The sequence below is a fragment of the Saccostrea echinata genome, unplaced genomic scaffold (assembly GCF_033153115.1).
Source record: "Saccostrea echinata isolate AGI-Se365-2 ecotype Australia unplaced genomic scaffold, CSIRO_AGI_Sech_v1 ptg000033l, whole genome shotgun sequence".
In the NCBI taxonomy this organism is placed as follows: domain Eukaryota; kingdom Metazoa; phylum Mollusca; class Bivalvia; order Ostreida; family Ostreidae; genus Saccostrea; species Saccostrea echinata.
Window position 1 is genome coordinate 8,728,054 of NW_026889782.1, and position 27,762 is coordinate 8,755,815.

The 27,762-nt window shown below is 32.2% G+C and overlaps 1 protein-coding gene across 4 annotated transcripts; it reads left to right on the plus strand.

Moving 5' to 3' along the window:
* Positions 1-377: 377 nt before the first annotated feature.
* LOC133198627 (uncharacterized) lies at positions 378-7,786 on the plus strand. 4 transcript variants are annotated; one of them, XM_061334671.1, is made up of 6 exons: positions 378-564; positions 2,485-2,683; positions 3,026-3,133; positions 3,223-3,289; positions 4,892-5,091; positions 7,291-7,786. In XM_061334671.1, exons 1-5 carry the CDS (start codon positions 415-417, stop codon positions 5,088-5,090), a joined length of 723 nt encoding a protein of 240 aa, XP_061190655.1. In that variant the 5' UTR covers positions 378-414; the 3' UTR covers position 5,091; positions 7,291-7,786. The 4 variants fall into 4 exon arrangements, 3 of the variants coding, with proteins under 3 accessions (XP_061190655.1, XP_061190656.1, XP_061190657.1); XM_061334672.1 differs by having other exon boundaries at positions 4,892-5,005; XR_009722524.1 differs by lacking the exon at positions 3,223-3,289.
* Positions 7,787-27,762: the final 19,976 nt, after the last annotated feature.

The following is a 27,762-nucleotide window of genomic DNA, read 5'->3' on the forward strand; positions in this document are numbered from 1 at the left end:
ATAGGACATACTTGAAAAGATGTCCTTCAAACCTGGACAAAGGACAGACCTGTTTCGAAAGTACCTTGTAAAATGAATGGTAACTTAGATGAATAGCTACTTGAAATACAATCTTTTGCTTCATTTTAAAAGGTACATATTTTTATTGTGCATGTATTATTTAAAAACCACACAGGATAAAATTAATCCTCACAAAAGAATGAGAAAAACATAAATGTTTTCTACACTTAAATACCACGGCATATCGGTTTATATATTTTTTGGAGTCTAATCTTTAAGGTCCTTAACTAAAAATACCTATAATTTAAGTCTAAGGATCTTTCATCGTTGTAAGAAAAACCAAGCCGTACATGAAACTTTTGATTGAAAGATAGGAGAGAGGTAAAAAGCTGTTGTGATTTTGTGCTCGACATTATGTGCTCAAGGGTGTTCTTAAACGAAAAGCAGATGGGATTTTGTGTCTGTTTGTTCGTGTTTTTGGTTACATTTGTAGTATCATCGACTGAAGTTAGCAGACCAAACCTAACCAGACAATTTAACAGTAAATTCAATCGATTAAAAAGGGTAATTTTTTACAATCATTTTTCTATCATTTAATTTTTACATCGTAAATTTCTAAAATCCTTTTGTATAATTCTTTAAAGATATCAAACTGTTTTTGAGAATCCAGGGGCAGATTTGGGATTTTAGGTTTGAGAAAATGGGAAGGGGGGGGGGGGGTTTACACGAAATTTCAGAAACTAAAAATATGAAAATGCATCGTAAGGATCTTTTAGATTTCTTAATTCTAAAATTAAAAAATAAACACAAATTAAGGAACTTTACTTTATTGAATTTATTTTTAGTAGGGATAAAAAGGAATAGTTGACTATTCGACTATCAGTCGAAAGGATCGACGACCGAATAATGTAATGAAATTCGAATATTATTTTTGAATAAATGCAATAAAAGAGTGATAACGAGATGTAATTTTTATTTCAATATTGAAGAACCGTCTTTCCTCAGAGACAGTCGATAAGAAATTTTTTCTCAACAAAAAGCTGTTTCCATGCACATTTAGAAAGTGCAGTGATTATAAGTGCTTCGCCATCGCGAGAACCTTTTGTCATTTACCGCCTGTGTGGTTTTTGTAAGAAATTATCCATCAATGTACTGGGTTCTGTTTGTAAAATTATTAATTGGAGTAGATCTTATAACATAAAACAATTATTTTTTTATATTCTAAGATTGTTCAAATGCAAACATCATAGCCATGACATATTTTGATACTTCGATAATTACTTACACAATTCGCTTACATTTGAATTTGATTTTGATAGCCGGAGCAATACACAATTGAATAAGCAGTATCTTACTGTTGACAATGTAACAGGCATCGGACTTGTGGATTGTGTGAGATTACCCCCATCCCCCCCCCCCCAATTTATTTCACAATAACCTGTAAAATATATCGGCTGGCAATTTTTTAATGCTTACTTAAATAAAAGAAATACCAGCCAGATTTATGAATTTGATTGACAGGTAAATCATACATTCTAGAGCTATCTTCACGTTGCATTAATTGAAATGTTAAGTTTTAAATAGATTTAGGCAAAAAGGTTTTTGAGTTGTAAATAACTCATGTTTTAGTGAAGATTGAAATAAAATTTTATTTTCAGAAAATGTTCCGAATGTGCGACTATCACTCGAATAATGCAATCGATTAATCGACGATGGAAAATGAATATCTTGACGTCCCTAATTTTTAGGGAACAGATTAAGTAGCTTAATAATTTATATCCTTTGCCTTCATTGCAAAATCTAAAGAAATATTTCGTTAATCATATTTTTATTTACAAATTTAACGGTTTCATTTATTCAATAGAATTTCAAGATAGCCATTTCGAGCGAAATGAGTTGTAAGAAAATTAACAACATGATGTTATGTATAAAAGGAAATTTATCTTTAAAAAATCTGTTGATCAAATAAAATATGAAGATAACGAATGTAATCGAAGTCAAATGTTCTTTAAAACAATAAAAATTTGGAGCAGAGAAAATACAGACCTCTAAAAAAAACCCATAGGAATTAAGAACAGGTGCCATTGAGGAGTAACCATTCCCTGTCGACCGGTCATATCCATTATAAGCCCCTTGTCATGATTGGGCAAACTGAAATATCCGTAGAGAATTTAGTGAAAATAATTGCCTAACAATTTGCATGAAAAAAGTCAGTCAACATTAGCCTTAATGATAGTGAATTAAAGTATTAATAAATATGTAATTTTCTTTCTGTCAATTCTAAATGTCATTTTTGTCAATTAGAAGAGATATTATTTGTAAAAAATTACCAGTATCTATGATATTTCAAAGACATTAATACACTCAATCCTCAAGAAAACTCTAAGGTATATGAAAACGCATCATTGTTAACGGAAGCATAGTTTAATTCTCCCTGTGATGTTAATTATATTGAGTAAACTTTTACTTTCTGTTAATATCTAGTTTTCAACAAAGTATCGTTTTCCTGTCAATGAGATGGATTCCTGTCCTACAACTAACTTCTCATGGTACAGAGCAGGTTCCCGATTAAACTGTTCTCATGACGCCAACAAAAGACTCCAATACCTGTGCATTCCCAACCAGGAAAAGACAGCTCTAATCGAATTTTGTTATGATCATATAATGGGTCTTTTTGAAAAGGGTATTTATTGTATAATATTATTCTGTTTATTGAATATGCTGCTTTCAAAGTTTCATATGAAATTATAATGATTTTTTTAACTCAATGTAAGATAACAGGTACATTATATTTTTCTCATGCAAATTTAAAATATTACTTGATGAAATTTTCCAAAACTCTATTTCATTCCATGTATATTTAATTTACCTATTAAAAAATTATATTGAAATCAAGTTGCTAGTTGCTAATATGTAAAGTGTTACTTTCTAAAAATGTGAATAAAAAATATGGAACGGATAAAGCAAAGTAGAATTTTTTTCATAGTAATCTGTAAGTAAGTAATATTGTCAAGTAATATTATAGGATATTGTCTACATCTGTCAACATCTGGTTTCGTGAATCAAGAGGACTGTAGTATGTTTAACAAGGGATGTCCAGGGACACATTTCTTCAGTAGCAACATTTTCCAATGTAAGGATGATCATTTTTTTTTTATAAATATGTGATATTTGCTACATTGTAAACTTAATTTCTTTATAATATTGTTTTACCACTTTTAGTCCCTAAATGCTTGGAAATAAACCGGGACCTGAGATGCTTTATGGCAGATCAAAGTTGCCATGCGATGTATGTTATTTTTAATAAAATACTGCGTCATATCTTGTACGTGCAGAAGGTGGGTATTTAACCCTAACAAGGTTCTTTGGATTTAGATTTATGCAGCGAACAAAGATGTAATTTGAATATACTGGCATACGCCTCTGTAGAAAAAGCACATTATCCATTCTATACATTATCAAAAGATATAATCGCTACCCTGTGTTGATGGATTTTCGAACAAAAAAAATAAATAAAAGATCCAAATTAAAGATGTAGCTTTTTACGTTGATTTATTAATCATACGCCCTACTCACAATGTACGTTGTTTGTAAGGTTAAATAAGACTGTTCGTTATCACTGTTTGTTATCTTCACCTGTTTTATTCAAAAGATATCCTGGTCTAAGTATCTTGTAAGACAAGTCCGTCCCCAAAAAACCTTTATTTCAGATAAGCAATTCTGATGATTTAATCATCACCAAAACATTTAAAATTTATTGTTTTTAGCAGCTAGATCTGGGCTTACATGTAATTGAAGCCGTATCTGTCGATTAGAAAAAAGAGCTTTATACATAAAAAAGCGGTTTATACATAAAAAAGAGCTTTATATATAAAAAGAAGAGCTTTATACATAAAAAAGAGCTTTATACATGATATAGAAAGGTTAATATATCGTCATCTTTTATGATTAGCCAATACAGAGAAATATTCTATCGCATTCTTAAAAACACTAAGCTTTTTAAATTCTAGGTGTGCTCTACGGGTCCCCTAAGCATTACCAACACTATAAATACCCATGTCCTAAAGTTATAGATCTTAAGATGGCACCTAAGTCATACTAATGATACTACTTCAGTCAAAAACGTGGCAAACTTTACATGTATGTTACGAGCACCTGGATACTCATATGTATGCAGCAGAATACAATTGTATACGCTATCTTTGTATTATTGTAAGATATGTTTGCTTCTTTGTTTTTTGAATACATAACATTTCATTTATCATGTTACGTTTCGATGTTGTGGTCATTAGCTGAAAAAAAAGTGTGGACATCGTTGGATCTTTTACCAAAACTTGGAGCTGTTTGGCCACATTCCCAGATCTCTCAGTGACCATTTAGTTAATTGAAATCTGTAATTTGAAACGTAGTTTCCTGTGAAACGTTTTCAGTAAAGTTGATTAATTTATGGACCTAGTATTTGTGTACCAAAAAAAAAATATTCACTGTAAAATATACTAGATAAAATGTGAAATAAAATTAATAACAGCTAAGTTTTTAAAGAGATTTAGGTAAACTCTCTTCGGCTTGACGTAATTTTCTGTGTGAAAGGGAATATATAAAAATGGCTTTTGTCGCAGGAATTAGTTTTCACAATACTTTCATTTGTTTGGTTGTTAATGCACGCGAACACGATTGGCGCAGTGGGTCAGAGTTTTCCTATACAATTTTCTTCAAATGTGTGGCACGTCATACTATAAAAAAGATTTTTGGATTTACATGTCATGGTGAAGTTACGTTAAGGTCAATTATTTTTATATATATCTAACAATAAATATTTCCTTTTTTTGAACAATAGTGAAATATCAGAACCTCACAATAAATTGAGCATTTTTTTTTTATTTTTCCCCAGTTCCAACTACAGCGCTAGCAAGCCCAACAACTTGGTTTGTGACGACACATCTGGAAACTGCATTTATACCACCCTAATGCCTAAACCTGCACCAAAGGATGAATCTTATTTGGGGTATATTAGTGCTGTCGTTGTAATTTGTATTTGCGTCATCGCTTTTTTAATTTATCATTGCAAAGAACGAAGGAATATTCTATGACGTGAGTATTTTCGCTATTCTTATTCTTTAAACACCTGCAAAGGATACTAATGAAATTATAGCAATTTTAAAAACTTTCTTTAAACGATGGATTTTAATAAATGAATCCAACACTAATTGTAAATGTTCTCTAGGAAGAACACTATCCTTAAGCTTTGTTATTTAAGATTTTTCAAAACGTCTCAGGCTTACTCAAGGAAAAACATTTTTCTCAATAGAGAAGTCGTTGTTATCACAGGTAGTTTATACTCTTTTTGCATGTATGCTTATTGCATAAAGTTGATGAGATAAAGTTTTGTAATTAGTTGGTCATATTGTCTATAGTCAGTAAAACATCTAAATTGAATACTAAAGAAAAGTATGATGACCAAAGCATTATTTATTATCATAAATTGTACTATTAGACAAAATAAGTTAATGTACTTATACTTCATGTACTAAATTATAAGATATTTTGTCAAGGCAAAAAGAACTGCGAACGATAGCATTGTTCTCCCGCCTACCTCCAAGTCAATTTTGAAAAGTTAACATATATGAATGATTTTTCATATTTATATAGATATTTATATGAATTTCCATAATACATTACTTCTTTGGGAAAATAAAGAGAGGTAACTCTATAATTTGGGTAAAACTTGTGTTTTTTACTATAGAAATCAACGGAAAACGGAAAATATTTTTACAACATCCCCCCCCCCCCGTGAAACAAAATTTCCTTTTTACAGGTAATATAAACTGTCATTTCACAAATTCATACCAAAGCTTTTTGTTTCACGGGGGGGGGGGGGGGGGGGAAGGGGGCATATATTTACAGACAAAAAAACTACACAAATACTTATTTTCCCACCGATTTCAAAGGATTTTACAACTAAAACATTGTATTTTATCAATAATATATGTTTAATTTTATATGCGTAAAACATAAGAAAAGATTTAAGGAACATTTATTCATATCCAAGAATATTTTAAAATGTGTTGATGCTTGAAAGCCCGATTTCAATGGAAAATATCGTCTACCTCTCTTATTCAAAGAGCTGGGATTAGGGGTAATTAACTATTTAACACTGGCATTAATATTATCAGTCAATTACCATTGAACTGTCCTTTGCATTCAACAAAGAATTTGCGGCCAAATTGCCATTGGTATTGAATTAAATCGGTGTAAAATGTAGGCGGGAATGGAGAGTTAGCGTGCGTAGTTCTTTTTGCATAAATACAGTGTTTGTCGCGCTGGTATATGCAGTAATAATGAAAAGACCGGAAATAAATTTTACGCTCAATTCAAGCCGGACAATTTAGGCAAGCTACATGCATCTATGAATATACAAGATATACACGGAAACTATTAATAAATGTTAATACATTTCTAGCGCAAAATTCTGAACTTTAAGACTAAACTCGATTCGTAAAAGCAATATAGTAATCTTGTCTGATATATTAGTTTTCTCAAGTATGTCGTGTTCCAACCGCTATATAAGCCTTTTTTTGTTCACAGTTCAATGTATTTCGCTTCAGGGATTCTATATGAGCACACGTCTCCGTCATTATGATGTACTTGGGCGCGACAAAATGACTTCCGTATTCCTCTGCCACCTCAAGAAAAAAAAGTTATGAAAAGCTATTCGATGTCGCCGTTAAATGGTAGTTAAGTATCATTCTGTCGTATTACTTAAAGGAGGTTCGGGGCAGGGAAGTGCGTTGTGGTAGCTAATGACTAATTCTGCTCTAAACTTGTTGTCTCCTCCCACCTGCAACTAAAGCAGGTGGTGTGTGTTATGTTTACCCAAAAGTTCGTCAAAAAGTAAATAAGCAAAGGGTCAGTATTTAAATGCAAGTGCGATTAGCGAGAGTTAACAGAATGCTTAGAAGGTATTCATGGTCCCCGGTTTAAAAGAAAAAAAATTACCCCTGTCCGTATTTCTTTCTGTTGACCAATGAACCCCAACATGACACAACCCTTCGTTGATAGTAATAGTAATGTATTAACAGACTCAGTCTCCACTGCAGCACAGCAGGAGTTTAATTCTATAAGCTTTTTTTACGTATCTATTTAATTTGTTCGAGTTTTGTTGCCAATACTTTAAAAATTATAAGTACTATGTTACAACATGATTTTTTTCTTTCTTTCGACGGGATACATTTATGTATATCATTATTATTTTGAATTTCTTTCATCATTCAAATAATCATATTTTTTTAGGTTTTGAAACTGGAATTGAATAGTCACGTGAGATTTGGATTATCCTTCCAATGACAATATTTTAAGGAAAACAGAAAACATAGGAGTAATCTTATGCAGTTTGACAGATGAAGATGTTGAGAAACACGAGCAAAACTTCAAAGACCTCTCATTATTGGAGAAAGGAATGCAGTTCATTTATGTGAATATCAGTCCTCCTTCATTAGAAAACTTTACTCTAAATATGACGGCATGGAATAAAATTATTGATAGGATATTAATTACAAATAAGTATGCGTATAGATATTATCTATCATACCCTGAGGATATTGATATATTTACCCTGGGTTTGATGAAACAAAATACTCGGATTTTAAATCTAATTTTACGTATAAAAAATATAGCAGACTGTCATAAAGACACATTATTGATTCAATTAAATAACTACTTATTTAAAATCTACAATTATACGTCAAATGGGTTTTAGGCCATCGTTATTTCGAAGATCAGGAATGGAAAGAACTTTTGTTTTTTCATTGCTTATATATCTATTGGTTATGAATTCCATTGTTTTAATGGATCTGAAAAATCCTTTCCTTTCACAGTTAGAAGTTGTTCTAATATATATATATATATATATATATATATATATATATATATATATATATATATATATATATATATATATATATATATATATATATACATGTATATACCCGATGTTGTCTTTGTATGAGAAAAAGATATTGACTGAGAGAGAAATCGAGGTGTGCATTTAATCACAACTCGTCGTTTTTATTCCGTATTTTCTTTCAAACAGGAGACCTCAAACCATAGTTTTAAATTCAAAGAATTGATGATGAGGTTCGCTCCTGAGCTTTTGAGCCGATTTATGTCTTAACCTATATTTAAAAAAATCTGCATAAAGTTTTAATTCTTACAATAATTTTGGATTCTACAATGCCAATTAAACTATATTCAGTTAAAACTCCATGATTAAATTCCATACCAAAAGCATTTAGTAAGGAACTATATTTTGTAGCGGAAGGTTTTTTTTAGAAGAAAATGATCATTTTTTCTCTTTTGAAGTATTTAAAGTATGTTAAATTTGGATTCCTATTTTTACATGTAGTCTGCACACAGAGTTATTGCAGTGAACTGTTTTATACTGGTCCTAAATTAGGTATTAAATAAACTGTCATGAATTCTATCATCATATTTGATAAATATAGCGAATATATTGTGGAAATCAAGAAAAAAATATCCCTATTTTAAGCTTAAAATTAACACTATTTTAGTAATATCTAAAAATTAACATCACAGACCCCCAATTTTTAATTTTATTTTCTGAATATATATGATACTTTTAACCTTTCTTCTTAAATTCAGTAAAATGTCATTACTTTCAAATGATATTTTTGCTTATTAAATTTTTAATGCCAGAAAAATGAAATTTTTTAAGTGCAAAAAGGTCAAATAATTGAACATGCGGAGTAATTTGAAATTTTTTTTCGTTGTCACAGATTTCAATGTGTCTATTCAAGATGAAATAAGACTGTGTTTGTTCCCATAATTTATTTGAATAAAAAATATTGGAGGAAAAACTTTAACAATTGATTTATGTGGAAGACGTTTTTACAGTGCAAAAAGGTCAAATTAAATGCTCTGTAGTGCCAAAAGAAGCGCATTGACCCCCATTTTTTGTTTTGATTTTTAATTAAACTATGTGTATAAATTCTAAACATATACTGATAAAAAATTCTCATTACTTTTAATGGCAGGATCCAACCTCCTTATTGGCTAAAAATCGTTTGATATTAATACATTTCTGACGTGACGTTGAGGTTTTTCGAGAACAATGCTGACTTAGACGAAAATTTAAATTGTTAATAAACGTATAAATCAAATGTGAACCAATTTTAATGAAAACGAAAAAAGCTCAATAGAGAGGTTTCGCAAACAAAAGGTGTACTTGTACTGTACGTGTAACGGGATAAATCTGTGCATTACGTCATCACTTTTGCTAATGTTGAAATTCTACACGTATTTACATACATGTAGATCGCAAAGTACCCGTAGATGAAACCTTGTATCTTATTTTTCCTAAATTGTTGTTTATTTCAATCAAAGTGCGCGTTTTTGTAAACCCTGAAGATTGAGTGCAAGTGATGATTTAAGGAAGTTATGTTTTTATGGTAAATTATTTATTAAGCGATTCTGACTTTCAAAAAATAATTTTACGATTCAAAACTATAAAACCTAATCAACCTCAAACCTAATTTTTAGTTGTTTTTTTTTTTTCATAAATACTTGCATATATTCAATTAAAATAGTTATGTACTTAAGATTAAAGTGGATTAACCTACCAAAGAATGAAATTATCCGAAGATAAAAACTTAAAGCATTCATTTCTAAACAAGAAAAGTGATATAAAGGCGAATGAACAATTCTAACTTGTACTTACACGTACATGTACATGCTGGTCTGCAAAACATCTGTAATGAATTATTTTTGAATATAATAAACCAGATTGTCTTGTTTAATGTTGCAAAGTTTTTTGTCATTGTTTTTGTGGCTGATGTTACGAAATGAATCGTGACTGTTCATTCACCTTGATAAATGTAAATAAAGAAATACTGATGTTGCGCATGTGCGTACGCCAGAAAATAAAAGAAAAAAAAAAACTCGAAGAAAATAGAAATAAAAAAGCCCGTATGTAAAAGATAAAATCAATATTTTTTATTAATCTCGCAGCACAGTAAAGCTGCCCAATGGAAATATCGGTGGCTTTTTTGTGATAAAGAATACATTCTTAATCGTAATGTCGATCCTTTAATTATAGTATTTTGCTAAAATTAGCCAAACACTCAAAGAGCTTATGCTATGGCCATTGTGTGGTATTAGTAAACTTTTTAGAATATTGGCCATAACTCACACTACTAATTCAGAAACGTACTGACATTCCCATTTTTTTACTGACAGACTTAGACACTTACTCACAATTTGCAGCCCTTTTTACAAAACTTAGACAATTACTGACCTTTTTACTGCTGGTGCTTATTTTGACTTAGTAGTTTCAAGAACCCCTTGGACCAGTTATTGTCGAATTTGTTACAAAGTATCCTTAATGGCCCAAGTTCTCCAATTTGTACTAAAACTAGGGTTGTGACCCTGAAACAAGGGGGTATAATTAGGTAAATAAAACCAAAAGTATTGGTTGCTAAAAAAAAAATCTTCTCAAAAACCAGTGGGCAGATTATCACCAAACTTTCAAGCAAGGATGAGGATATGTTGAAGATTAAAAATTGTTCAAGGCATCACCCTGGGGAAAGGGCGTGGCCTCAAGGTCACTTCATATTTGACAAAAATTACATTTTATTAAAACATTGATAGTTTGCTTACTATAAGGACTAGGATATCAAATCTTGTCAGTTGATGCATCTCAGGTCGTCATATCATGTTGATTAGAAAGTAGGTCACGTTGACCTTCTTTTTTTTTCAATTTTGCTGGCATTCTATTTCAAATTAATTTTGAGGCATATTTTGGACACTTTAAAGCCTATGATTATCAAACTTTTTCAGTTGATTCATTTTGGGTCTTAAAAGTACGCTAACTGAAAAGTAGGTCACTGTGTCCTACCTTTTGAATTTTATGGCTAATCTTTTCCAAATATTTAAGTGTCATTATTTCAAATGCTGAAAAGTGTAGAATCATCAAACCTTTTAAATTGATGCATGTTAGGGCCTAAAACGTATTTATAAAAAAGTAGGTCATCCTGACCTACTTTTTGAATTTTGCAGGCATTCGTTTTCAAATTGTTTTAGAGGCATATTTTGGACTCTATCAGACCTATGATCATCAATCTTTGTCAGTTGCTGCATTGTGGTCCTCGGAGAATATCAACGAAAAAGAAGGTCACCGTGACTAGTTTTGAAATTTAATGGCTATATTTAAATATCTCAGATACTTATTAGCTTAGAATCATTAAACTTTGTCATTTGATGCATCTTGGGTCTTCAAAGAACGTCAACCAAAAAGTAGGTCACGGTGACCTACTTTTGAAATTTTATGGCTATATTTAAATATTTCAGGTCCTAATGGGCCTCGAATCATCGAAATTTGACAATTGATGCATCTTGAATCCTCGGGAAATGTCAACCAAAATGTGGGTCACGGTGACTCATACCGGACATTTTCTTAATAAACTCTTTAAAATATTCTTTGAAATTAAATCTGATCTAAAATAAGTATGAAAATTTAAATGTGTGGTACATTTACGTGTACTTTCAACAAGATAAAAAAATGTATTTAAATAGACACAGACGGTTTTTGAGTATGTTAACTTTTTTCCAATCATTTCTATTATATAATCTTATGAATAATTTCCATGCCAATTTTCATTTTTTTAAAAAAAAAAAAATACGTATGTACAAAATAATGCTTTGTAATGCTTTTTAATGCCAGCATTACTCTGGATTTGAAAAAGTAATGCATTACATTACCATCACATGTAATGCAATTTTTTGGCGTTACAATTACTAGTATTACTTCGAGTTCAAGTAATGTATTGCAATGCATTACCATTACATCTAGCATTACCCCAAACCTGGTGGGTCGACAATGAGCAATTAAAATTTTACATAGAAATGCATGGGAAAAAAAATCTTTAAAATTCTTCTGTTTAAGAACAGGAAAGCCATGATTAATAATATTGATATAGAAGCATCCTGATGTAGTGTAAATTTTAGCTCCCCCCCCCCCACCCCACTCTAAAATCTTTTCAATCAGCTCCTCCCTAGCCAGTGTGCTCAGGTGAGCAATATGCCCGACGGGACTCTTGTGTAAAAGCTTATTATTATCCACTGAATGTATGCCCTTGCACTAGAATGAATTATTAAGACCTTTACACTACCCTTCAATGAACATGCATACAAATACACGACAGTATCAGATAACTAGGAAATGTACGGAAAATATATGAATAAAATCATAAAATGACATTGCCTCCAAGTTAATGGCCCCTTGTTATCTGCAAATAATATTTTATTTAATTATAAAATACATTTCTTCGTTGTGAAAATGTTACTTGACCCGCCCTTCACTGCATACAAACTGCGTCAAGTTTTACTAAATGACATTATATAAACAAGTGCACCCCGATCGGCGACTTGGTAATACCTTGCTATGTGGGATTAAACAAACGACAAAAAGCTTGTTGTATTAAGTTTAATTATATTTGAATTTTATAGTACAGTTTAAATTTCAAATCAACAATTTTGAGGTATTCTAAAGAATTGTTAGATTTGTTTGATGTCATAGTCAAAGTCATATACAGCTGATATATGGCGTATTTTTTATAAGTTCAGACCAACTAAAATTAAAAAGATCTTTCTATTTTTTTTTATTTCTTTGTATAAAGATAGGACTTTCCTGTAAATTATACAATATAAATCAATCGCGTTTCAAAGATATTGAAAATTTTAAACAACAACAGATTTATTTTCCGACTTCGCATTAAAATAACACACACAGTTTAAGTCAATTTAACTATGGAAACATGACGTTATTCAAGTTCAATATCGGTGAAAATTTTAATTTGAACGTAAATAACACATATCATGTTTATCTACACTCAATCTCGTCTTTTTATTTTTTAGCTCAGGTACGCCTTATATAGCTTTCATATTTCCCCTATAAATTATGCCCCGGCTCCTTGTTGTAGCCATAACTGTACTGCGCTGTAAATAAGTGTTCGATGTTTTATGCAGTTTTAAGGTACATGCTATATTTTTGTTTACATGGTAGTCCGGTAATGTCTGTAAATAAATGCACAAAGTATGCATTTTTGCATATTTACTTAATCCCAGTATACATTGTCTTTAATTATGTTTTTCCTCGCACAAAAATACTTGAGCCTTTTACTTGTACATGTCAGATTTAAGCTAATATATTGCATTTGTACTGAAAGTTCATCATGATCTTGAATTTAGATCATATCTTTATGGTCAAGTTCATTGGCAATGACAAAGTAAAATAGTTTCTAGGCTATATTCGAAAACCATAACAGAAAAAGTGTATATTACGTCGAAATTTAGTGAAAAACTCTTCGAGCGCAGGTCTCCTCTATCTCAATATTTTGATATAATGTAGATAATTATAAAATCAATAAAAAAAGTAAATATTGTTCTGGAGCAGGCCGGAGCTCTATAAATTTTATAGTAAAAATTGAACACATTATGTCCATTTTTTCTTCTTTCTGACAGACAACACAAAATCCGAATAATCTGAGACGTATGGAAACAAAATTTCCCAATAACCTACTTTGAATCTATAATATTTTTGCTTATTTAGATTTCTCGTAGAAAAATAATTGTATAAATTGTATAAATATATACAATTTAGCACATAACGAGAAAAAAAAAAAAATCAGAATATGACCTGGAAGGGGAGGGGGGCAAAAATATGCACATACCGTCTATAGTTCTTTGACAAATTCTAATGATTTTTTTTTCACTCATTCACTTCGCCTTTGTATACCATCACTGCACATGTCGTAGTCCATCGATACAAATTGTGACGACAATATGTTCCGAGATGAGACTTTATTCCTCATGCAGAATGGACGACAAAATGAACAGTCACACATCGGCAACAATATGTACTGTAAACATTTGCACATTTTTCGCATCTAAATATTGGTATGAAAAAAAATTCTGGCGTCTTGAAAAAAGATAGAAAGAAAGAAAGAGAGAGGGGAGATACACACAAAGAGAGAAAGATACAGACAGAAAAAGACAGACAGCCAGAGTCCATAGTTAATAGATAAATAAACAAACAATAATGTAAGGAGAAAAAACATTTTGTTCGAGGATCGACAAAAACCAGTTTGATGTGCCAAGATACTAGAATTCTGCATTTATCGTATAATTAAATTCATATTTATTTTTCTCTTTGTAGATATGTATATTTGGAGATTGAATGAAATATATGGAGATAACGAACAGTATTCAAGCTCAAAAGTCCATTATACAATACAAAATAAGAGCAGAGCAAACACAGATCTCCAAAACATCAGAGGTGGGATCAGGTGCCATGGAGGAGTGAGCATCCCCTGCCGACCGGTCACACCCGCCGTGTGCTCCTTGTCATGATCGGGAAATAACGAGAAAATCTGTCGACAATTCTGTTTGTATGCTAATTTTTCTGTTTATTAGTAATAATCATGAGGTATGTTTTTTTCAGTTGCTGTTATACATGAACCGATATTATTATTGCTTGGGGTCGACATATTTTAAAAGTCTCAATCTGAATTAATATTGTTCAGTGCTCTCTCGGTCCCAATGTGAATTTGGTTAAAACTTTTAGTGTGTTGGATATCAATGAGCCGAATGTGATGAAACTTCTTTCTAACAGAAAGCGGTTGTTGATTTGAATTTCAGAGAGAGAGAGAGAGAAAGAAAGAAAGAAAGAAAGAGAGAGAGAGAAAAAAAAGAGAGAGAGAGATGTTCTTTGTCTTTTAAAAAAAATTCTATAAATCAAATCAAAGTCATTTGAACTATTTCTCTCTTCTTAGTATTACTTGTACTCATGTATACACATATTAAATATAGCCTCCATTGCATCTTCTTGACTGGAGTTGAAAAAAAGACAAATAATCGATTTCATGTAATTGAATGGATTCTTTTCCAAATTCTTTTTCTTCATTCCTGTCAACATTATCATAATTCTCCATGTTTCAGCATCTCAAACAGTGGGGCGACAATATGTGCAGTGCCCGCAGCAACAAAATGTAAGATAATATATAGTTTTGTAGCCTGCGACAACATATATCGTTGGACGACAATATGTTCAGTGAGAGAAAGTACACATATGTACAATGTACAAGATGACATAATGTTACGTCACAATCTGCGCTGTCTGAAATCGCATACGAGACACATCTTTGTGATATACATACCAAATACCTTCACGAGACTACAAAACTATTAAAAACCCCCTGATGCAACCCTGACTGTGGGTCGACAATATGTGCAGCGAGGGTAGGTGCATATTGTCATCAATATGAACCAAAACGACAATATATATCGTAATGTGTAATAGCACCTCGAATGTTAACTTACGTCTTTCATACGAACTGAAAGAGCCTTTTTCACGCTGAATTGTCTACAATTTTTCCTGATTACCGGTCCATGACAAAAAGCTCACGGTGGATATGACCAGTCGACATAGCACCCTATCCCATCTCTGTTTTCAAATGTCCTTGTTTGCTCTACTCACAATTTCTATTGTATGTTTGGACTTTGAGCATAATAATAATTCTTTATCTTCACATTTCATTTTTGTTATCAAAGATGTTTCTTTACGATAGGACACCTAGTTGCCTGTTCAGCGCCTTCAAGTGCATTGATTCTACAATGCTTTTAGACAGCTACTAGAGAAACAACCTAGTATAAAATCAAAATTTATATTTACGGAGTTTGAAATCCTTATGCAACTTTAAATCATGCACATTGCAAGAACCTTTTGTCACATAGATACTTAAACTACGACTACATGTATAGAAATTATTTTTGCAGCATAATCATTAAAAGGTATATAAAGTTGATTTTATCTGTGTCACATTCACAATAGCCAAAAATACCATTCCCTAATTTTTGCATACATCAGCGCTTGTGCAGGTGGTAACAAGAAAAGCACATTGCAATGGAATTCAATAACAAGTCCCTTTGAACAGGCATAGATTTTTTTGGTAGTTTTATACTTAAATCCCCTCTTTATCTTACAAAAACATGTCTTCCAATTGACTTTTAATGTTTTCTCTTATTACACATAATCAATTAAGGAGTATATGTAATTTTTCCACAATGCAGCTTCAAAAATTCACGCAAAAAATATTAGGGAATATTGATTTAAAAAAAAATATATTGGGAATGTCATGTTAGAATAAAATAAACAAAAATACATTTTCAATGAATCCTAACAAAATATTATTTCGCTTTATGTCGACATGTAAACCAAACGATTTTCTTAGTTAAATAAATATAGAACAATATACTCTCATTGAAGATTCAGCTGTGCAAGCAAAGCACAGGGAAAAATTAATCATATCCTTAAAAGTGGTTCGGCAAATCTCTGGGAATTAAGTTTATATTAACGTTTTTGCAAGATAAAAAAAGAGATAAGTTCAAGTTAACAATTGTGTAAAATCCATTCTAATAATTATTTTTGTTAGAATAAAATTTAACGTATATAATATGTTATGATGAAGAAGAAATTTCACGAATCTATTTTTCTCTGTGTGTGTGTGTAAATCTACAAAATATTTAAGAATATACAGAATTAAAGAGTTGAGCATTTTTTCAGTTAGTTTTTATGTTGACATGATAAGTGAAAACATTGCTTTTTTTCTTATCAAGTATGCAAACAGGACCGGAAGTTGATGACTTTTAACGTAGGAAAGCTATCCCGACACTTTCTTTGGATTCCAAAAAATATCTTAAAGTATGAAAACGGGGATATAAGTTCCATTAATTTACTACCTCTACCTTTAATCAATACAGATTAAAAATCAAAGGAACTGCATATTAGGTTATTCAGAAATCTCGTCAGTTTGAGATCCTCAGTCTCGGAAACTACCATACAGGAATTATACAAAACTTTAGGTAAGCCTGTTTATTGGATTTGTAAGTAAAATAGCATTTATACCATCCCTATCATTCAAGCAAACAGAATTTTAAGACGCTAAATGCTGAGGTAATATGAATATCAAAACGGAATGTAGGGTTATAGGGTCATGGGTTCCATTTTCTTTTATGAAGGATTCAATGACGCTTCTTCTGCATTGTTCAACATTAAAACGCTTAGGCATTCGCAGCACAGTTAAGGCTACAAAAAGGGGGCGGAGCCTAATTGTACGGGAAAATTAACCATGACATCATACAAAACCAACAATTCTTTAAAATACCACAAAATGAAATAATATGCTATTTTAAACTGTAGGAGACCATCAAACTACATCAAAACTTACTTCAACATGCTGTTTTGTGGTTAGTTAAATCCCACATAACAAGGTATAATCAAGTCACTGATCGCAATTCACTTGTCGATGTGACGTCATTTCGTAAAACTTGGCGCAGTTTGTATGCAGTGAGAGGCGGATCCAGAAATATTTTCTCAACGAAAAATGTATTCTATGATTAAATGAAATATTATTTACAGATATTTTGTAGGCCATTAACTTGAATTCATTGTCTGTCTTCTTTATGATTGTATTCATATATTTTCCGTACATTTTCTATTTAATTGATACTGCCGTATATTTCTATGCAAGTGCATCGGAGGGTAGTGTAAGGGTCGTGATAAATCGATTTAGAGCAAGGGCATACACTCAATGGATCATAACTAAGCTTTTACAAATGAACTCTAGAAGTATTAAGGTATCTGAAAAGTGCTGCAATCCTGGTGAAATCTAGAAAATAATTTAATTGTATCTATATTTTATGTCGTTAACCAGCAAAAAATACAGAATGCAGTCATACAAATACGATTTTAACAATGAAATAGCAGAATCTACATAGGATCGCAGCACTTTTCAGAAACTACAATGCGTGTTGAAAATATTCATAAACTAAACTTAGAATTTTAATTTGGTTATGCCCTTGCAGTAGTGAAATTTATAGGTGACCTCAATACTGCAAGTAAACGTGCTAAAATCACGTGACTGTCGCATCACGTGACAAGTCTAAATATAAAATCTAATCGTCCTCAATATATAGTTGTTACCATGATTACATTTGTCCGATATAGATAAAGTGCTAAAAATAATCGCCATCCTGATTATGAATACATTTTTAATCACAAAAATTTGTCAATATTTCTATTGCGCACCTTAACTGTACTGCGTTTATTTAATTTAGACATGACTTAGTCTCAAGTTTCAGGTTATCCATCGAGGAATTTTAATTTGAGCACGGACGTTAAAGTGATCTCGTGAGTATGTACACTACATATATCATAAAACGGAGAATATATATTTCACTGGGAAAGAAATTAATTGCATTTCTAAATTTATCATTTGATACTGAAAGTGGACAATTCGGAAATAAATATTCTGTCCTAAACAGTTTTGGACGTTTTCCTCCTCTTAATTCATTCTGGAACAAAATATAAATATCTATCTATGTTCATTTTGAAAATAAAAATTTTGTCCTTTGAAGACATGATAATAAAGTCTATGATTCGGAAAAAATGTCATCCCGACCTTAAGTGACACGTCTTCCTAGAATATTTATTTATCCTCTTTCCCTATCAATTTAATTTGATGGAAATCTTGCCAGTCCACAGTGTAACAATGTAAATGTGATGGGACTTTTTAACCATACACAGAGACGTAAGCGTAGTCATGGGCATCGGTCTTACAATAAACCTTTATTACACGATGTCTCTTTTGATTCATTACTACCTTACGTAAATCAACAGTTAGGTCTACATCATATTCGCACCAAACTTTACTCTGTCCCTTTGGAACTTTTACATAGTCTTCTTGAAACTGTCAAGGAAAGTCCATTTCTTGATTCCTGGACACCAGAATATAGGCTCGGATCTGTGATTATGGATATTGCAAATCATAGGCTTTTTAAACCCCCACGTTTTACTGAAGAAGAAGCAGAAAAAAACAGTCCTGTTTTTCCTTAAACTTCAATATGCCAACAAAAGAATTGACGCGGTTAATATAAGATATATTCTTAATCACAAAAGGGTCCAGTCTTGTATTTCAAGTTAAAGACTACACCTTGTATTTCCTACAAATATACATCGACTATTGCTTCCAAATTCTTAATTACAAGAAAACTTTACAGTGACTGGATATCGAATATCTGAAACATAATCCTCCATTGTGTTCATGTTCTTCTTCACCCTATAACTCTAGTCCTGCTGGACATGTTATTACTGATGACATAAATATAGTTAATAATGATGACCTTAGATCACTAATTGTAAAAGGTCCTAAATATAGGGAATCCCGATCCTTCAACTGGCGTCGGAATTTCAGAAATATTATGGATTCTGTAGAGGATTACGCCAGGCGATGGGCCAGACATGAAAAATAAGACCTTGACACTTTGTCAGAATGGATTAAATGTATCAGTTGTATGTTAAAAGATTGAGGGGCAATATGAGAACCATCTTTCTTTCTATAATCCAGAAGTGAAAAAAAATTAGATAGATTACATGATCAGTGCGTACTGGTCCCTGCTGACAAAGCAGGTAACAACATTGTCTTTGTTTGTAAGGCTCATTATATTAAATGTATTTTAGAGGAACTTGAATTTAATTCTACAAGTGGTAATCCAACTTATACTCATAGTTCTCTTTCTAAGGAAGAAATTCTTCAAAATCATATGTCAGTTTTGAATATTTTTAATATTCCAAACAACCAAAATGAATTTGAATTACCATATCTATATTGGATTCCAAAACTTCATAAAAATCCTTGCAAAGAAAGATACATAGCGGGTTCCAGTAAATGTTCAACCAAGCCTCTTTCTTTACTCCTTACTAAGATATTAACATTAGCGAAGGGGAAACTTCAACGTACTATGCAACAACATATTCGAGATGTGGTGTAAATCAGATGTGGATACTTAAAAATTCCAAGGAACTTTTGGAAAATTTGAAATTACAAGATTTTACCAAAATCAACAGCTTAAAAACTTACGACTCACAACTATTCCCCACGATAAATTAAAATCCAGGCTTTTCGATATCATTGACAGCTGCTTTTTCAATAAAAATGGAACTCGTAAATTTAATTACCTTGTCATTGGTCATTTGCAAAATTATTTTGTTTAAAAACATTCTGATTGTACACACAAGTACTCTGAAGTTGACATTAAAAAGATGCTTGAGTTTCTGATTGACAATATTTATGTGGTTTTTGGAGACCAGGTCTTCCAACAATCTGTTGGAATTTCCCTGGGTACCAATTGCGCCCCGTTATTAGCAGACCTTTTTTGTATTCATATGAAGCAGAATTTGTCCAAAATCTTATAGGTGAAAAGAAGAAAACACTTGCTGTGGCCTTCAACTCGACATTTAGATATATCGACGACGTATTGTCAATTAACAATTGCTATTTCCATTCTTATGTCAATACGATATATCCCAGTGAGCTTGAGATAAAAGATACTACAGAGTCTGACATATCTATTTCATATTTGGATATTTTACTTGAAAAAGACGTTAATGTTAATCTAACAACCAAGCTTTATGAAAAACATGATGGCTTTAACTTTTCAATCGTCAACTTCCCTTACTTATGCAGCAATATACCTTCATCACCTGCATACGGGGTTTATATCTCTTAGTTGATTCGATACCAAGAACATGCTCTACGTATGTACAAATTCGAAAACGAGGTAAATTATTGTCAAAGAAGTTGATGAAACAAGAATATCAGCAGTCTCGTTTAAAGTCATCATTTTGTAAGTTCTATGGTCGATACAATGACCTTGTCAGGAAATGCAATTTATCATTGAGTCAAATGCTGACTGATTTTTCATACTAATTGTTATGCCATTATTTACATACTGAATTGTCGACGGATTTTTCCGTTGATTCCCGATCATAACAAGGAGCACACGGCGGGTGTGATCAGTCGGCAGGGGATGCTCACTCCTCCATTGCACCTGATCCCACCTCTGACGTTTTGGACGTCCGTGTTTGCTCTGCTCCTATATTGTAATGTTTAATGGACTTTTGAGCTTGAATACTGTTCGTTATTTCTATATATTTCATTACATATTTTTAAAGCCTGCTTTTTCTCCCTCTTAGTTCTTAAGCATGCTCTTTTTTGCGTAGTTTTACTACATTTTTCTTTATTTTTTGAAAAAAATATTATGAGATATAATTATAAAACTTTGGAAAAAAATATACATAATTAATTTATCGTAAATGCATGGAAATAGAAATGAATCAGTTCTTTCAAAGGAATCCGGACAACTCGCCCCCAAGACAAGTCGCCCCAACACTATTAAAGACAGCTCGCCCCCAATTTAGGACAACTCGCCCCCACTCAAGACAGCTCGCCCCCATTATAGAGACAACTCGCCCCCATTATTTTTTCTTGTGAATTGCAAGGGAAAAAATAACTGTTATTCAATAATGTATATCTTATATGCAAATTTAAATTATTTAATGACGAAATTAATGTTTAACTGACGGCTTTAAGAAACTTATGATAATAATTATTGCTAATTAAATGAAAACATCAGACAAAAGTTTTAATGAAACCCCCAAGCTCATAAAAAAATTTTAAATATACTTCAAAGTGACGACTAATTAGAAAATGCAAGCTCCGAAAATTACGTATGATTAGTTGTTTAAAAAAATTGGCGTGCCGTATCCAAGCTCCGAAGCAACTTCAACGTGATGAAGAATTAAAGCATACAAGCTCTGAAAATTACATATATTTAGTTTTACTTGTGATGAAAATGTAAACAAATGTGTGAATTTAGTGAAGATATGTCCAAAAAGTGCCAGTACCGACAATAGATATTAGTGTTTAAATTATTTGTGTTGTGTTTTATTTTCAATGAAAATGAGAAATTTTATTTTCAGTTGTTTGTTTTAACTTTCTGTGAACATTTTTAAATTCAAATATCTATATAATATATTTAATATTTGTTGGTTTCTTAAACTGGGGGCGAGTTGTCTTAAATGGGGGCGAGTTGTCCTGAATTGGGGGCGCGTTGTCCTGAATAGGGGCGAGTTGTCTTGGGGGCGACCTGTCTTGGGGGCTAGTTGTCCAGCATTCCTTTCAAATACACATGAGATGTGAAGAAGATGCAGTTTTAGAAAATGAGTAAGACTGTGGAAAGACGATTCCAAACTTTACGTGTTGGCAAGATAATAAGATTAAAAAATAATTTAATTTTGTTTGTTTTCTAGCCTCTGATTGGTTAATATCCAAAAAGGAACACAATTTATTTCTGTATAACCTGGTTTGGCATGGGGGCACACCCCCTGGCAACCAGCTGAATCATCTGTATCCATCAATCCTCTCATTTCCAGTCCTCGGGATTCATGGAAAATTCCAGATTTAATAAATGTACTTTAACTTCAAACAATAATTCGATCCTACCACACTTATAAAACAACAAAGCTGCTAGGCCTTTGTATCAGTTTTTACCTCCCCTCGCTTCCCATCACTTCCGTTACTTCCGCTACTACGGTTGTATTATAGAGCAGCAAATTTGAACTAATAAAGGGCAACGAAATTTTACACCCATAGTTATTTAATGATTTTAAAATTAAATTATTTAGGAATGACTCTAATTCTTGGCCAAATTATTCGAGTATAACCTGGTTTGGGTCAGTTTACGCTGCTAGCTAGCGTAAACTGACCCAAACCAGGTTATACTCGAATAATTTGGTCAAGAATTAGAGTCATTCCTAAAATATGTAAAGAAAGCAACAACATGCATATCATTAGAAATCTTGTTATCAAAAGTACATTTATTATATGAAACAACCATACATTTTATCAGCATAATACAATTAACACGTAAATGAAAACGTTAATTCAATGACATTTCTTGTAGCAATTGTACATGTTACAGCAATTAGCCACTTACCAAAGTATTACACTTGAATAATCGGATTTATGAAGTGAATGCGTTATAAATCCATTTATCACAGCGTACCACGTGGAATGATGCGCGCGCAATATATGCGCAAGCATTTGTACATTCCATTCTCACACCATTTCCAAATGTTACACGCTTAGGGTTTGCTGTGAATTTTTAAGAAAATTTAGAATATATTGCACAATGACATTGTCAAAAGACTGTGGCGGACAAAGACGAGGTTTTACTGTTTGTTTGCACTAAATGTACCGTTAGTGTACTTCAACATGCTAGAGTTTTTGACTTTGCGCCGAAGGGCTGTAAGGAGCGTATGGACGTTAGCCGAGGCTCTTACTTGTAGGAGTATTGTTGCTGTAAATATTGACGAAGATGTCCACAACATCTATAGTCGCCAAAGCCAAACAAGGCATTACAAAATGAAGTGAGAGAATAACGGCAATACCAGCATTGAGGAGGACATGCATAATACTACTACACACAGCACAAACGGTATGTCATCTTGTATGCCTACATCAATTATTAGTATAATATTTTCACTGTTGTATCAATTACATTTTTAAAAAAAATGCACAAGAAAATACTAAATGGACGGTTAACCGATCATTTTGTTAAAATCAGTGGGAAAAGGCAAAGAATAAGCTAATCATTACAATGGGTCTGTATTGCATTTAGTAGAATCTAAATTTAAGCACACCCCCTTCAACCACTGAGTTTAGAGCAATATGAATATAATTATGCACACGATGAGATCGGGTTCCATAAAACTCCCAGTGAATTCAATTAGTTTAAGCTCAGACTCTTAAGATCACGTGCTCGGCATCGTCGGTCATTGTTCCGATGTTGTAAGCGCCCGAGTATGTACTTCTTGGAGCCTTAATGTTATCGATATATGAGGCTATAATATTAAGACTAATTTATTTAATTCTTTGAAAGGGGGGCATGTATTATTTATAAAAACAAATCAATTAAGTTTATAGTAAGTAATGGCTGCATTACGTGCAATATTAACCTGATCCTCACTTGTAATATTTAACTGTCCTCGCTAGCATCCCTTATACAATTGAAAGACTAGTATTTTGATATCAACTATCGTTACTTATTGTGTATATATGTGCATATTGTTATAAAACACGTATTTTAAGCTTGTTCTCCCTTCGATTAACATCTCCGTGTCCGTCCTCAACAAATCAGCAACCCCGGCCCGGCCTGAGGAAACACTTTTTCAAACAGAAAACCTTAAATTTCGTTACTCCTAGGCATTCAATTAATAAACATCGGTCATTCTTAAGTAAATATTAAACTACTTTCAATATTTTAGGAATGACTCTAATTCTTGGCCAAATTATTCGAGTATAACCTGGTTTGGGTCAGTTTACGCTTTATAATCCGCGAAGCGGATTATAAAACAGCGTAAACTGACCCAAACCAGGTTATACTCGAATAATTTGGCCAAGAATTAGAGTCATTCCTTATAATTTAATTTTAAAATCATTAAATAACTATGGGTGTAAAATTTCGTTGCTTTTTATTAGTTTAAATTTGCCGCTCAATAATACAACCATAGTAACGGAAGTGATGGGAAGCGAGGGGAGGTAAAAACTGATACATAGGCCTAGCAGCCATGTTGTTCGTTTACATGTGGTAAGATCGAATTATTGTTTGAAGTTAAAGGTACATTTATTAAATCTGGAGTTTTCCATGAATCCCGGGGACTCTTAATGAGAGGACTGTATGGATACAGATGATTCAGCTGGTTGTCAGGGAGGTGGTCCCCATACCAAACCAGGTAATACAGAAATAATTTGTGTTTCATTTGGATATTAACCAATCAGAGGCTAGAATACAAACAAAATTAAATTATTTATGCATGTCATGTTCCACCAAAGCAAGAATTAGGCGATGAGTTCAGAAATGGTTTTAATCTAATTTAGGGCGCATGGAGTGAAGAGCAAATTAATTAATTAATTAATTGAAATTAATTTCAGCAGATCTGTATCAAGACAAATTCAGTACATGTTGCTGAGTGAAATCGCTATGGGCGAATGGCTGTTCCTTTTCATCTCTATCAAAACTAGGCCCGTAAATCAGGGAGGGGGATCAATATCCACATAACTATAAGCCCAAAATTTTATAGATGGAGGGCCATAATCGGTATGATAGCACCATTGATAAGATCTTTACCTGGCAAATGGATACAAAAAATCGTTTTTTAGACTATTGTCAAGAAAACCAGATGATTTTTTTTTTGCGTACTTGGCTTCGAATAACTACTATGTCAAACGCCTTCCATTTGTTGTTACACATCGTCACAAATAAATTAGTAAATAAAGTGATCAATAAATTAATTAAACACAAATGAAATATTATCTTTTTTCAATGGGCCGTCAGGTAAAAGTCTGGTTCGAAATATGATACGCATTTATTTATCTTGATGTCTTTCTGTTTTGCAAGTTCAGCCAACTCCGACATCTGCTCAAAATTGATGACACGTTTGGCGATTTTTGTTAGCATTGGGAATTCTTCAATGCGTTGAACATTTGCTCCCTTCACAAAATTAATTCATCTGGGTTTGGAAATTGATACATGTCAAGTTTGTTTTCTGACGAAAAGCTAATTAAACCTAAGATTTTGCTGATCGGAAGGGCATATAAATCTTAAAAGTCACTTCAAATGAAATGCAATTCTTTCAGTGCCGTCTTCCCGCGCTGTTACCAGCGTTCCCACGATGCAATGATTGGCAGAAAAAATGCAGCAACTTCTCATTTGTATGAAGACCATTTGTTTTTATGTCATTTAAAATTTTGAATCACTTTCTATTTATTTCTTTCCGATATGGCTGATTAAGCAGTAATATTCTTTAGCTGAGCACGGTAAGCGCAGACATACTGGCTGCCGGAAAGCCACATATGATTGTTGTAGTTAAGTTATTTTGGTTACGATTAGATCACACAACTTTATAAACAGACGTCAAAATATGTAAGATCTATACAGTTTGGTTTGGTGTTTAGTATATTTATAAATGACTTATACACGTTTTTAGATTTTACCTTGTTAAATTGAGATCTCCATCCTAGAATTACTTGATCACACTTCACATGTTATCATCACGGAAGTACTATTTCATTTATCAACATTACTTACATATACAGTGTCAAATTTTACAATATAAAAATACATGTACTGTAGATTATTTAGTATGCACATAAATTGTCTGTACTGTTTGTAATTGTAGAAATCATGCTTGTTGTTTGTGATGCCTGAAAGGGCCCTGATTTGGAAATAAAGAATCTTATCTATCATACTATCATCATCAACTTATAAATGACTGCCGTCATGAGAAAAGGGCCCTTAAGGTCAAAATTTCACAAAATGACTTTTTGGTAAATTTTGATAGCCTGACTCTTTCTGAATGCAAAAATACATTACCTTTAAAAATATCTGATTTTTTCACTATTTGATGACCATTTTAGTAAGGCGCATTAAAACAACGTTGACGTTATCCCATGAAGACGTAATGACGTCGCAAGCGTAAAATTCGGTTTTAAATTATTCAAATAAACTTAATAATACGTATAAACTCTAGCCGATATTTGATTTCTTCTTCCAAGTTACTAGTTTGACAATATAAACCCTGAAGTTGCCTTTGTTCTAACATGTTTACAATTCTAGAGGCAGATCCAGTTACATGGATTTGGGAAAGGGGGGGGGGGGGGGGGCTAGACAGGCTCTAGAAACGGATTATGTTCATTCGAAAATAAAATGCATGTACTGTACAATTCCATACTAGGCATTCTATTCTAGCTCAATTAAAGAATATATAAAGCACTTGTACATTAAAATATAAAAAAAAATCTACACAGTTCTGGAGTAAGGGAAGATCCAACCCAAACAAAACCTCGCGTATTCTCTGGATCAGAGATGAATTCTAATGGACAAATATCACGTCATGATATGTAAAATTGTTTCCAAAGAGGTTTATCCGTAGTACGTGAAAATCATATATTAAAATATTTGTTTTCTATTTAAAATTCCAAGCGCATTTTCTTTTGTATACGCTGAAAAAGAAATTAAATTTTCATTGTTCATACAATTTTGTTTCTGCGCCTGTCTTACTGATGGAGTAGAAACAGAAAATAGAGGCACAAAATCAGGTCTTAGGATTGTCTCATAAAAGTTTAGCCCGTGTATGAAAATTGATACGTTTGTCAACTTATTTCTCTTTAAGGACATACGCAACGTACCTTACCTGCTGATAATTTTTCAAGATATTCTTAATGTAAGATTATAGTGCCATCAGATGTTCTTAGACAAAAAATCAGCAGGCATTACCAGGTGTTTTGAAAAGATATCAATTGATGAAAATTCTTGTATAATTCAAAGAAAAATATACAAAAATTACTAAACATATATTCTAGATGTTTGATTTATCCAAACTTGTTTTAGAAGAAGTGTACAACAGCATATATAGACATTAAAATGTAGCAAACAGTTCCTTTAAGTATTGGAACTCTTCAACTCCAGGGAAAAAGACAATTAAGTTCAAACTACGTTGCGTATGTCCTTAAGTAAATCATATGTTATCAAAAGCTGTTATAAATGCCTCTGTCCATTATTTTCTTTCTTTCTTTTCTTTTTTTTTTTTAACCTATGCTATCTTTGATTATTGTGAAATTTCAAATATTTTCCTCTTCTCGACGTTACTAACATTTGTATACAACAAATCAAACATTTGTAAAAGGGCCGCTACTGTAATCTCAAAATGAAGTTTCTGTAATAACTATTTCTAAATGCGATCATATATTAATTCTTACCTGCCGAACATAGAAAAATGGTCGGCAATCACCT

What these genes read in the sequence shown, in the direction of transcription:
- LOC133198627 (XM_061334671.1), top strand. Translation starts at nt 415, where the DNA reads ATGTGCTCAAGGGTGTTCTTAAACGAAAAGCAGATGGGATTTTGTGTC. An exon ending in AATGGGTCTTTTTGAAAAGG is followed by an intron (nt 2,684 to 3,025) that starts GTATTTATTGTA and finishes GTAATATTATAG; the next exon opens with GATATTGTCTACATCTGTCA. An exon ending in CAGTAGCAACATTTTCCAAT is followed by an intron (nt 3,134 to 3,222) that starts GTAAGGATGATC and finishes TACCACTTTTAG; the next exon opens with TCCCTAAATGCTTGGAAATA.